The sequence below is a fragment of the Sorghum bicolor genome, chromosome 6 (genome assembly GCF_000003195.3).
Source record: "Sorghum bicolor cultivar BTx623 chromosome 6, Sorghum_bicolor_NCBIv3, whole genome shotgun sequence".
In the NCBI taxonomy this organism is placed as follows: Eukaryota; Viridiplantae; Streptophyta; class Magnoliopsida; order Poales; family Poaceae; genus Sorghum; species Sorghum bicolor.
The window spans coordinates 35,903,872-35,916,066 of NC_012875.2; the positions used below are offsets into that span (position 1 = coordinate 35,903,872).

At 46.3% G+C, this 12,195-nt stretch overlaps 1 protein-coding gene across 2 annotated transcripts in view; it reads right to left on the minus strand.

Annotated features, from left to right (window-relative positions):
* LOC8070809 (methyltransferase-like protein 13) overlaps nt 1-12,195 on the minus strand; it is a 37,407-nt gene that overhangs the window by 24,283 nt on the left and 929 nt on the right. The window contains exons 2-9 of one of the 2 annotated variants that reach the window (XM_021462497.1): nt 11,079-11,205; nt 10,882-10,983; nt 10,688-10,754; nt 8,757-8,938; nt 8,393-8,653; nt 7,066-7,149; nt 6,916-6,963; nt 6,743-6,807 (exon numbers count right to left, since the gene is read on the minus strand). In XM_021462497.1, coding sequence (XP_021318172.1) covers nt 6,743-6,807; nt 6,916-6,963; nt 7,066-7,149; nt 8,393-8,653; nt 8,757-8,938; nt 10,688-10,754; nt 10,882-10,929 — 755 coding nt within the window. In that variant the 5' untranslated portion in view covers nt 10,930-10,983; nt 11,079-11,205. The remainder of the gene's footprint in view (nt 1-6,742; nt 6,808-6,915; nt 6,964-7,065; nt 7,150-8,392; nt 8,654-8,756; nt 8,939-10,687; nt 10,755-10,881; nt 10,984-11,078; nt 11,206-12,195) is intronic. The other variant, XM_002447643.2, reaches the window with a different exon arrangement.

The following is a 12,195-nucleotide window of genomic DNA, read 5'->3' on the forward strand; positions in this document are numbered from 1 at the left end:
TTCTGCTCAAAGTCACAGCATGGTTTGCTCTCAGTTTGCTTGTAGAAACAACAGTGTATCTGTGGAATTGGATGCTGCTGAATGTGCTGGACATGTGTGTTAGGCAATAGAATATGCCATCTGTAGATATCCTAGCTGCTATAGACAGCAGATGTAAATCAGGGATTAGTTACTATAGATAGCAGATCAGCAGATGTAAATCAGGGATTAGTTACTATAGATAGCAGATGTAAATCAAGGGAATTATCCTTGCCTTGTACAGCAAGGCCAGCCGGCCCTATATAACATAAGGCGCCCCCCTCCCATTGAGGTGTGGCCAATTGCCCTCTAATCTAATTCTCTACATGGTATCAGAAGTCCGGGTCCCGATCCCAATCTAATCTCGCGATCCTCTCCTCCAGCGCCGCCCCCTTCCCATGGGAACCGAATCGGACCTCCACTCTACCACTAGCGGCGCCCTTCAGACCGATTCTGCCCCCGTGATCTGCCCCTTTGCCAGCATCAACATCAAGCCCCACGTCCCCATGACCCTCGAGTTGAAGCCCTCCAACTTCACCAAGTGGTCAACGGCGTTCCAGGCCACGTGTGGGAAGTTCGGGCTGCTGCATCATCTCGCCACCGCCTCCACCTCGCGCCCCACCGACGAGGCCTGGTCACAGGCTGACTTCTGCGTCCGCGGATGGATGTACAGCACCGTCTCCAACGCCGTCCTCAACCCGCCATGACCGACAACACGCAGACGGCGAGCGCTCTTTGGACGGCCATCGGCGGGGTGTTCCAGTGAATCACGAGTTTCACTCGATGACTCAAGGGGACCTGTCCGTCGACGCCTACTGCGTTCGCATGAAGGAGAAGGCCGACGAACTGCGCGACGTCAGGCAGCCTGTATCTGAGCCCAACCTCGTTCTCAACCTCCTGCGCGGACTCAACGAGGTCTACTCCGGCGTCGCCGACAAACATCACCGGACAGCAGCCCCTCACCCTCGCCACCGCACGCCATCAGCTCCTCCTCAAGGAGCTGCGGCTGCAAAACAACGAAAAGACGCGTGCTGCCGCCGCCCTCCTGGCTGCTGCCTCCTCTAATGGCGGTTTCCAGCAGCAGCAGCAGCAGGGTGGCCGGCGCCCTAACACCAAAAAGGGCGCCCAGCAGCCCTTCCCAAACTCCTCCGGCGGCTTCTCCAACAACTCCGGCAGCCCCAGCACCAACAAACGCGTTCCCTGGGGCTTCAATCCCTGGACCGGCGAACGTGTAGCCCCTGGAGAGCGTGTCACCCCTCCTGGACAGCGCCGCCAGGGAGGTTCTAGCACCCCTGGAGGTCCTGGTGCCCTAGCTGGGCGCAACTAGGGCATCCTCGGGCCTTCCCCGCAGGCCCACACCGCCTTCGCTCCACTCCAGGCGTCCTCCAGCGGCTCCAACACCTCCACCAGCACCTAGGATGCAGCCGGCCTCATCGCTGCCCTGCAGAACATGCAACTGCAGGGCACATCGCCCTGGGTCGTTGACTCCGGCGCCTCTACGCACATGACGTCCTCGGATGGTATGCTTACCCAACGCCTTTCCCCCTCCATCTCCTCAATAACAGTAGGTAATGGCACTAGTATTCCTGTTACGTCTAGAGGTCATTCCATCCTTCCTACACCTACAACAAATTTCGCTTTTAATAATATCCTCGTCGCACCATCCATAGTCCGCAACCTGTTATCCGTTCGCCAATTCACTCGCGACAATAGTTGTTCCTTTGAATTTGACGCCCATGGTTTTTTTGTTAAGGATCTCAGGACGGGATGCGTGATTCTCCGTTGTAACTGCGACGGGGACCTATACACCATGCCTGCCTCCACACCTGGCGCCCCACCTCATGCTCTCCTGGCTGCTTCGTCGACACTGTGGCATCAACGTCTCGGTCATCCAGCCCCCGCCACCTTAGAACGTCTTAACAAACTTCATGTTGTTTCATGTAATAAAGTAGATCACTCGCTATGTCACTCATGTCAGATAAGCAAGCATACGCGTCTACCCTTCAGTTCTTCGCATTCCATAACTCATGCACCTTTTGAACTTGTTCACTGTGATGTATGGACTTCCCCCATCAATAGTCTGTCTGGTTTTTCATATTACTTGGTCTATTTGGATGATTTCACTCACTACTGTTGGGTCTTTCCGCTGCGAGAAAAATCTGATGTCCACCAACACTTAGTTGAGCTTGCTGCCTTTGCCAAAACACAATTCAGCCTCCCCGTCAAATGTTTTCAGGCTGATAACGGCACTGAATTCGTAAACACCGCCACCATCAAATTCCTCGCTGCTCAAGGTACTCACCTTCGCCTCTCCTGCCCCTACACATCACCCCAAAATGGCAAGGCTGAACACATCATCCGCACACTCAACAATTCCATTCGTACCATGCTCCTCCATGCCTCCCTGTCGCCCACATATTGGGCCGAGGGGCTCATGACAGCCTGCTACCTCCATAATAGGCGCCCATCCTCCTCCATTCATTATGAAATTCCCTACACTCGTCTGCATAACCAGCCGCCAACCTATAGCCATCTGCGTGTTTTTGGGTGCCTCTGTTACCCCAACATGCAAGCAACCTCCAAACATAAGCTCGCCCCTCGCTCCACGGCATGCGTCTTCCTAGGATATTCCCCCCTCGCACAAAGGTTACGCTGCCTTGACCTATCGACCCGTCGCATCATCATCTCTCGCCATGTTACATTCGACGAGACCACCTTTCCCTTTGCAGCCGCCTCACCCTCCTCCGCTTCCCTAGACTTCCTCCTCGATGACGATATGGTTTCGGTACCTTGTCCTACTGTTGTTGCAGGTGGGATTCCATCCTCGACGCCCGTGGTCGCTTCATCCCACTCGGATGTTGAGCAGCCGCCCTCAGATGCTGCGGCCTCACACGGATCGCCGTCTTCGACACCGGGCGGGCATGGTCCCGTGCCCTCGCCCAGACCCAGCGTGGTCCCCTTCCCACGAGTCTACGTCCACCGCTCCCATATGGCGTCTATGTCCGAGCCCCAGCAGCCCCTGTGGCTCCTGATGCCCCGGCGCCACCTACGGCGCCCACACCGGCACCGGCAGCATTCCAGTTCCATCACTGCCACCGCCGCGCGCCACTCGCACCATGACGGGTGCCATTCCTCGCGTCAGCTATCAATTGCTGGCGGCCACGACATCATCCTCATTGTCGCCGGTTCCGACGAACTACCGCAGTGCGCTGGCCGACGCCAACTGGCGTGCCACGATGATGGATGAGTACCAGGCCCTCGTCGACAACAACACCTAGCAGCTCGTTCCGCAGCCCCTGGAGCCAACGTCGTGACAGGGAAGTGGATCTTCCGACACAAGTTTCATGCCGATGAGTCCCTCGCCCGCCACAAGGCTTGCTGGGTTGTCCGCGGCTTCTCCCAGCGCGAGGGCATCGACTACGACAAGACCTTCAGCCCGGTTGTCAAACCGGCCACCATTTGGTCTGTACTCAGCATCGCCGCGTCCCGCGCCTGGCCCATTCACCAACTGGACGTGAAGAACGCCTTTCTTCACGGCCACCTTAAGGAGACCATCTACTGCCAACAGCCGCCAGGATTCATCGACCCTGGCACCCCAGATCATGTCTGTCGTCCGCAGAAGTCCTTGTATGGACTGAAGCAGGCTCTATGGGCCTAGTACCAGCACTTCGCCACCTTCGTCCGGAAGCTCAGCTTCGCCGCCTCCACCTCCGACACGTCCCTTTTCATTTTACGAGAAGGGACGAGTCTCACCTACCTACTGTTGTACGTCGACATCGTTCTCACCGCCTCATCTTCGGCCCTCCTACAGCGCATCATGACTCGGCTGAGCTCTGAGTTCGCCATGACGGATCTTGGCGCTCTTCACCACTTCCTCGGCATCGCTGTCATGCGCTCCTCAGATGGTCTCTTCCTCTCCCAGCGACAGTACGCTGCCGAGCTTCTTCAGCGCGCGAGCATGGCTGAGTGTCATCCGACATCGACACCTGTTGACACTCACACCAAGCTATCCGCAACCGACGGGGATCTACTGTCAGAGAAGGACACAAGCTTGGCGGGAGATCTCCAGTACCTGACGCTGACTCGTCCTGATCTGGCATATGCTGATCAGCAGGTGTGCCTCTTCATGCACGCCCCACGCGAGCCTCACCGTGCGCTCATCAAGCGCATCCTACGCTTCGTCCAGGGGACTCTCCTCGGGTGTCCACATTGGCACCAGGTCTGTCGACAAACTGACTGCCTACTCTAACACTGACTGGGCAGGCTGCCCAGACTCTCGACGATCCACCTCCAGCTTCTGCGTCTATCTCGGCGACACTCTGGTTTCCTGGTCCTGCTCCAACGCCGAGGCAGAGTATCAGGCTATGGCTCACATTGTGGTTGAGTGCTGCTGGCTTCGACAGTTACTCCAGGAGCTCCACATCCAGCTGTCGTCCGCCACCGTTGTCTTCTGCGACAATGTCAGCGCCGTCTACATGATGACCAACCCCGTCCACCACAAGCGAACAAAGCACGTCGAGATCGGCATACACTTCGTCCGCGAAAGGGTGGCCCTTGGTGAGATTCGGGTTCTCCATGTGCCCTCCTCTCACCAGTTCGCCGACATCATGACTAAAGGGCTTCCGACAGCACTCTTTCGAGAATTTTGATCCAGCTTTTGCGTCCGGGAGCCTCCCGCTGCGACTGCGGGCAGGTGTTAGGCAATAGAATATGCCGTCTGTAGATATCCTAGCTGCTATAGACAGCAGATGTAAATCAGGGATTAGTTACTATAGATAGCAGATCAGCAGATGTAAATCAGGGATTAGTTACTATAGATAGCAGATGTAAATCAAGGGAATTATCCTTGCCTTGTACAGCAAGGCCAGCCAGCCCTATATAACAGAAGGCACCCCCCTCCCATTGAGGTGTGGCCAATTGCCCCCTAATCTAATTCTCTATAATGTGCACCATTCACAACTCTAGTCTGCATTGGTTTCACTTCCAATTGTGGCTTGTGGCTTGTGCCATATGCAGTACTTGGGAACAAGATTCACCAAAATCTTCTTGCTGAGGGTACAAGCTGCAAGTTGGTGTTCCAGATAGATGTGCAGCTACCTAAAATTCAGACCATTGCCCAGTATCAGCATGGCTTACTGATAAGCAACGATGACTGGCCACATATCCAAGTGCCTTGGGATCCAGGTGGTCACCACCATCTCAATATTGTTTTGTTTTCGACATCAGTTTGGGTTTGGGATCCTGGAGATTTGGAGCAAATTTGCTTGCTGTTTTTGAGACGGCTTGGGGACAAGCCGTGTTACAAGGAGGGAAGCACGTCACAGGTACAGGTCTGGAATGATGTCAGATTGACACTAAACACCAATGACTTGCAAGTGCCATGGGATCCTGGTGGTTTTGAGTTTGTTTTGGATATCTCTACCACGGCTTGGGGACAAGCAGTGTTTCAAGGAGAGAAGTATGTCAGGGACCTCATGGGCTGGCCAGGCCGGCTAGCAGGCTGGTGAAGTGAGTGGGCTCTAGCACCAGACTTGTCCTGGCCCAAGAAGGAAGCCACGGCAGCACAAACAAATACAGAAGCAGGTCAAGCTGAGAAGGGTGTCGAAGACCAGAACACGAACCCGGTGGCGGTGATCGTGAGCTCGAATAGAGGCGAGCGATTGCTCGAGGCTAGCTTAGGCTAGAGTTGTATCTTCTTCCTTTAATCCTTCTTCCTCCTCCCTTGTACTGATTCCTCTCTATAGACACTTCTAGAACCTTCCAGAGCTTTCATATGTGCGGTAATTTCGATTTGTGAGTGAATCCGATCAGAGTTCGTGGCACTATTCAACAAAGTCGGCCTACAAAGCATTGTTTATCGGGTCAATATGTGCTGTAATTTCGATTTGTGAGTGAATCCGATCAGAGTTCGTGACACTATTCAACAAAGTCGGCCTACAAAGCATTGTTTATCGGGTCAATTTCTTTTGAACCTTCTGAGTTGATTTGGAGGACTTGGGCACCTAAAAAATGTAAGTTCTTCCTTTGGCTTGTTGCAGATAACATGTGTGCAGATTGATTGTGCTTTCAATGGGAACAACCCTAACATCCAGCTTGTTGTTAGGCAAATCCTTGAAGAGCCACACCTATGGAGCCTTGCAGGCGTTAGAGGTCTTGCCCATCTAGAGGCCGCTAATAGATAATAGATGCTGGTGTTGTCGTGGTTTGGTGTAAAAGGCATGGTTGTTTCCGGTACAAGTTTGTTTGTGTCAGTGTGGTGGGTGTGCTGTAATTTATTCGTTTCTCCACAATGCAATGGTACACAACTCTCGTGGGTATTCTACAAAAAAAAGGTCAAACCTACAAGAAACTAGGTGGCACTGCAAAAAACAAGAAATTGAAAACCAAGTTCTTTCAGAAGGGTTCAGTTCCCACCAATTGAACTAGTTCAGTTCCTATCTTAAAAAAAAAAGAAAAAGATCATGAGAGAATATAGACAAACCAAACTGATTTAGCATCTACAGATCTCCATTCAAACCATGCAACTGGTAATCCTAAAAATCAAAGTTAAAACCTTATCGTAGTCCTTGGATAGTACCTGTATTTGCTCAAACTACAAACTATTAACTCTTAAGAGTGTGGGTTAATGATTTGTTGAATTTTCATTATGGTCTGAACATTGCAAATGCAACCTTTTTAGTAATAAAAGGTGATGAATGCCCAGTTAGAAAGCATCAAGACATACGGTATAGGGGCCTCCTCTTCAGGATTTCCAGGTTCTAATTCCTTAACAAGGGGAGATAAATCCTTCTGGAAATAGCAAAATAATAATATCAGGACAGGGATCATATTAAAATAGGAGCCTTTGGCAATCTCTCAAGTCTAAACAATGTGATAACAGAAAGTCAGAAACACCACCTTAATAATATCCATGTCGATATTTGCATGTCTGCTGTCCAAGAAAACCTAACATAATATAGATATGAGCAGTTGAATAGAAATCCAGTAACATAAAGCCAAAATAGCAATGTCATAATAACATTGCGTTTGCACTCATAATAACTGTACCATAATTAGACGGGCAGCCCTTGCACTTTCAACAACATGCCACTGTCCTTCTTCTGAAGAAAATAACCATTCCTGAGCCCGAGCCTGAAACCAATTGTGTTCCTTAGCGATTTTCAAGCCCAAGGAACTAGAGTTTTTTGTTACTTATAGCTAGCTATTGCTGCAGTGTTACTATAAATCCATTTGTAGATCAACAGTTCATTTACATTAAATCAAGCATATTTGTGACATGTTTTTTCCCAAACACACAGAAGGGCTGCGCATCATTATCCTAAGAATAAAAAAAAAGTGGAAGAACCCCATACAACACTACATATTCAGTCACCCCTGGGTTGCAAGAAAACAGATTCGCATAGAGACCAAAGCAATCCTTGACCTATATTTGTAGCATTAGTTCAATCGGCACAACACAGTTTTAATCTAATCTGGCCTCTCTAACATGCCATCATTGGTTCTGCTGCATTATCCCCAGGCTATAGAAAAATTGTCCTTAAGACAGAAGTCCTTTCTGCTACAAACTTACAAAGACATTGCTACATTGGCTTTGTGAGGCAGTGTGTTTATCACTTATTGTCCTTGATGCTTATTGTTTATTTCACATTGTTCTTACCCTTTCAAACTTCTGTCAAAATTAACAAGAAAGGACACTTCTGAGTTTCTTCTTTTTCTCCCAAGCCACTTTTTTTCCCTTTCCCTGAAAGGGCTCCAACAGTGAGAGCATCCCAGCACATGCAGGGGAGTTTGATTTGGCCGACTTGATATATTTGCTTGAGACATTCTTTCACTGCCCACTTAGTTACTTACATTGAAGGTGCTTTAGCAAAAGCATATAAAAACTGGAAATCACGCTTAATAATTGAACAGGATGGTATAGCTTGGACGGGTCCAGGCTTTGTATATTGTATATACTACATGGTTTTAAGTAACTGAGTATTTGCCTTGTCACGCATCACCAATTAACCATTTAATCACATTTTCAGGAAGTAAGCATGTTCATGCAAAACTAGGATATTAATTAAGGTCACATTCCCACTTAAATTGGTGTAAGGAGCACAAGTTGAAGACTTTCATCGAAAAGTTATGGATTCAGAAAATGGAAATGAACCCACCCCAACCCCAAGAACAATGAATTCCAGCATAGTTTACAATACTTCCTCAATGGTCTTTCTATCGTGTTTTATCATGATAATGCATAATGCATCCACTTATTCAACTTAATTCTTTCAAGAAAGAAAGTGATCAAGGAAAAGATCAGCAGGAGATTCAGTTAAACAACTTAATAGTAAATACTAAAAACCAACAATGCAAATTGACAATATTAACAGACCTTAGGCACAATAAAAACTCCACAGTGGTACACAAATGTTTCTGTTTGCTTCTTGGCGTCCAATAAAATAGCCTTATAGCAATATAGCGAAGTTTCCTGTTCACCAAGAATGAACTGCCTCCTTCGTCCTGGGACAATCACTTTCAGATCTCCTATAGCTCCTAGCTGAAGATCTCGCAATGAGAGCAGTACATCAACACCAGACGAATACGACTCCCGGATGATGTTCTCATTTCCAAGAGCACGAATCACAGCATTTGCCTGTAGCATCAACAGACAGAAGATAGAAGTGACTAGATGAACAAATATCCTGAGCAGAGTCAAATCATCATTCACATAGTTTACCAGAAGAATATAAAACTACCTGTCTCATGTTACAGTATTCAGCAGATTGAACCAATGATGATTTTATTGTTTGAGCTACACCCATCTTCCCTTTTACCATGACCACCATGAATGTCTGGAAGGCAGATTTTTCAGAGGATTCACTAGCTATAGCTTGAACACTCATATCCCATCCAAATCTGAACTCGGACAAAAGAAGCGCTGCAAGAAGGGAAAAGGGAAAACATCGTAAGTACCACTATTCAATAATTATTGTTATTCAGGACTCCATATAAACTTTTAAAGCTTCTTGACCACTAGTATTGGAGAATCTTGATGGGCTGCATGAAAACACCAGAAACTTTGTTTAAAATAGTTCAATGATCTTACAACCTTTGAAATTATACTACTCCCTCCGTTTCTTTTTATAAGGCATAGTAAGAGTTAGAAAAGTCTTTAGAAGTATACTTTGAACATCAATTACTCTTACAATATATCATTAATTGCTGGAAAATCAATTTGTATTAGAAGATATGTGAATCTACAGATATTGCTTTCATGTCCTAAGCATACATATAATTTGAGTAATCATTGGTCAAAATTTACGAAGTTTGACTTTTCCAAATCCTAATCCACCCTACATTTTGAAACGGAGGTAGTTACATGTAATTATAGATGTTGATGCTCAGAGTTTCCCTTGATAATTAAGGGGAAAAACTCAGTAAAATCATTTACAGGAAAACAAAATGAAAGAAGCCTGGTTGAAAGCTTCAAAACAAAATTTAAACAAAAAAAAAGCATCAAAACTTGAAATCAGGAAGATGTATAAGGCCAATCTCAGTGGTGGGTTTCATTTTGCAGTTTCCAAGACTGCCACATCATCTTTGCAAACTTGAATTGAGAAATGAAACTCGCTCTCTCAGTGGGGGATTTCATTTCATTGTTTCCAAGACAAGCTGTAACAATTAATGTATGCATGATGTTGTGATCCTATGTGCCATATAAACTATGTAGCCATTTGAAAATATATCGAAATTAAACATAGTCACTTTGTTAACTACAATATATCGCATGCTGACAAATAATCATATAAAATAAAATATATTAATTAATCCAATATTCATGAGTGGATACACATATACTAAAATGATTACATTTTTTTGAGCTATGAATACATATAATTTAAAAATATTATATTTCGTACATCTCAAACTCAAGATATATTTCGATGATGTCTGAACAAGTTTCAAATATGTTCCACCAAATATTACTTCGGTCAACGTACATGCAAGCTTTTCACTGCATGCAAGCTAGAAGTATCAGGTTCACTTGCGTTCTGCATGCAAGCTGAGCAAGCATGTACGGACACGTCCCTTCAAGTACTACTCCGATACATACGCGTGAACAGCATTGCCGGAAAGGAAAGCAGAAACTACTACTCCGATACGTACGTGAGTGAACTGCGGGCTGCGGCGTCAGAAAGGAAAGCAGAAGACGCGCGTGACGCAGTGGATCCGCGTGAGCGCAAGATTGGAACTCGTCGCCCTCAACACAGGTTTCATCGGGTTTCATCTCCAGGGTAACCGTGGGGATCGATTTCCCTCTCCTCATAAATACCTCGCCACATATGCTGATTTGCTGATGTGTCATGTCATTTAATGCGAATGAAACCCTCACTGAGACTGGTATAAGGCTAGTCTCAATGCATGTTTCATGAGAGTGTCATGCATATTAAATAGGGTGCCACATAAGCAAAATTGCTGACTTAGCAGGGTCATTAAATGAAGGAGTTTCATCAGATGAGAGAGGAGCTCCATCCCCATGAAACTCATGTGGCTCGGTTACCTAGTTTATAGTCTTGGTAACTGTGTCATGAAACTATGCATCGAGACTGGCCTAAGAGACCAATAAAACTAAATATAAAAACGAAAATAAAAGGCAAGAATTGACAGAAATTGACAGAAAAATAACCTAAAACATGGGATTCTGCAAGGGTAAGGCACACAAACTTCCCTCCTGATTTCATAACTCTCTTGGCCTGCAAAAGATGCCTGCACGGTCATACATATCACCAAGAAAATAGCATTTCCAGTAGGATCAACAGATCTATCCATTACAACAACTAAAAAAGAGCATCCAAATTCAGCATAAATCCACCGATATACCTCATTTAGATATTTTATCCCCAGTTTTGTCCCAGCCCCTGGCTCCATAAGAGCATCCAATCCTCCTTTATCAAGAATGACATCAAATGACCCATCTGCAAACTGGTAATTTCATATGTCAGATAGTTTTAATATGAAATATGTATTAAGCATTGCTGCCATGGTTTTTGAGGCGTCGCATAGGTGTTGAGGCATACCCCAGGCGCCGCAGAACGCCACAGGGTTTTAGTTACACCATATCGCCTAGGTGTCGCCTAGAAGGCGCCGCGTCTAGGCATACCCCCAGCACCACAGGACGCCACAACGCCTCAAAAGCCATGGTTGCTGGATTTATCATGAATCATGAATGAAAAACATCCAGGTATGAGGGTAAATGGCCCATGTGCAAAATGGTATTTAGATATGTCAAGTAGCTGTGACAAGAGGTGTATTAGAAATAGTGGATACATACAGCATAAAAACTGACCAATAATCCAGTACCAAGTCACCCTCTTTTCATATTGATTGTCACCTATATTCAGATTTTGTGCTATAAATAGATATATACATAATATATAGGATATATACATATATATTGGCTATATTGCCAAAACGCCTAGAAAAACGCCTAGGAACGCCTAGGCGCGATTAATCCCGCCTAGGCGCTAGGCAAGGGGTCTCCGCCTAGATTCTGCCCGGCGCCTAGCGTAACTTTGATCCAGTATGGCATCAATAAATTGCAAACTAGCAATTCAATGTCAGATTTTTCTTTTTTTGGAAATAAATCGCTTGAAAAATAAAGCACACCAAACTAAGATTAGGAGCACCTAGCAATTATTAATGGAAAGGGTCAAAGACAAACTATAAATAGGTAGGACATGAAAAGTTAGAAAACAGTTTAGGCAACAGAGAAAGTTCACCATACATTGAAAGAGGTATAACAAAATTAGGCCCGCAGGTATAGTACAGGCTCATCCAGAATCTCAATCAAACAAAACATTTTCCCTTAGTTTGGTTTCATCTACCATGCTGCAGAAGCTGAAACACTATAGTACCTTGTCAAAGCTACCTTAGGGCAAAAACCTTATACAGATGCACCATAACTCATGCACTGAAAATCTGGAATCAACCAAATGTAGCTGAACTGTGTGTGTTGCCTACTCAAATCACCCAGAAACACTGAGCTTATGGATCATTTGTTGACATGCTAGGTGATAGACAATAAACTCAGATAGACGCTACATTGACACTATATGCAGTAATCAATAGCATCTCCATAACACCATCATGCCTGATAGAGCATTGCAATTTGCAAAGCAGAAACTAATAATAGCT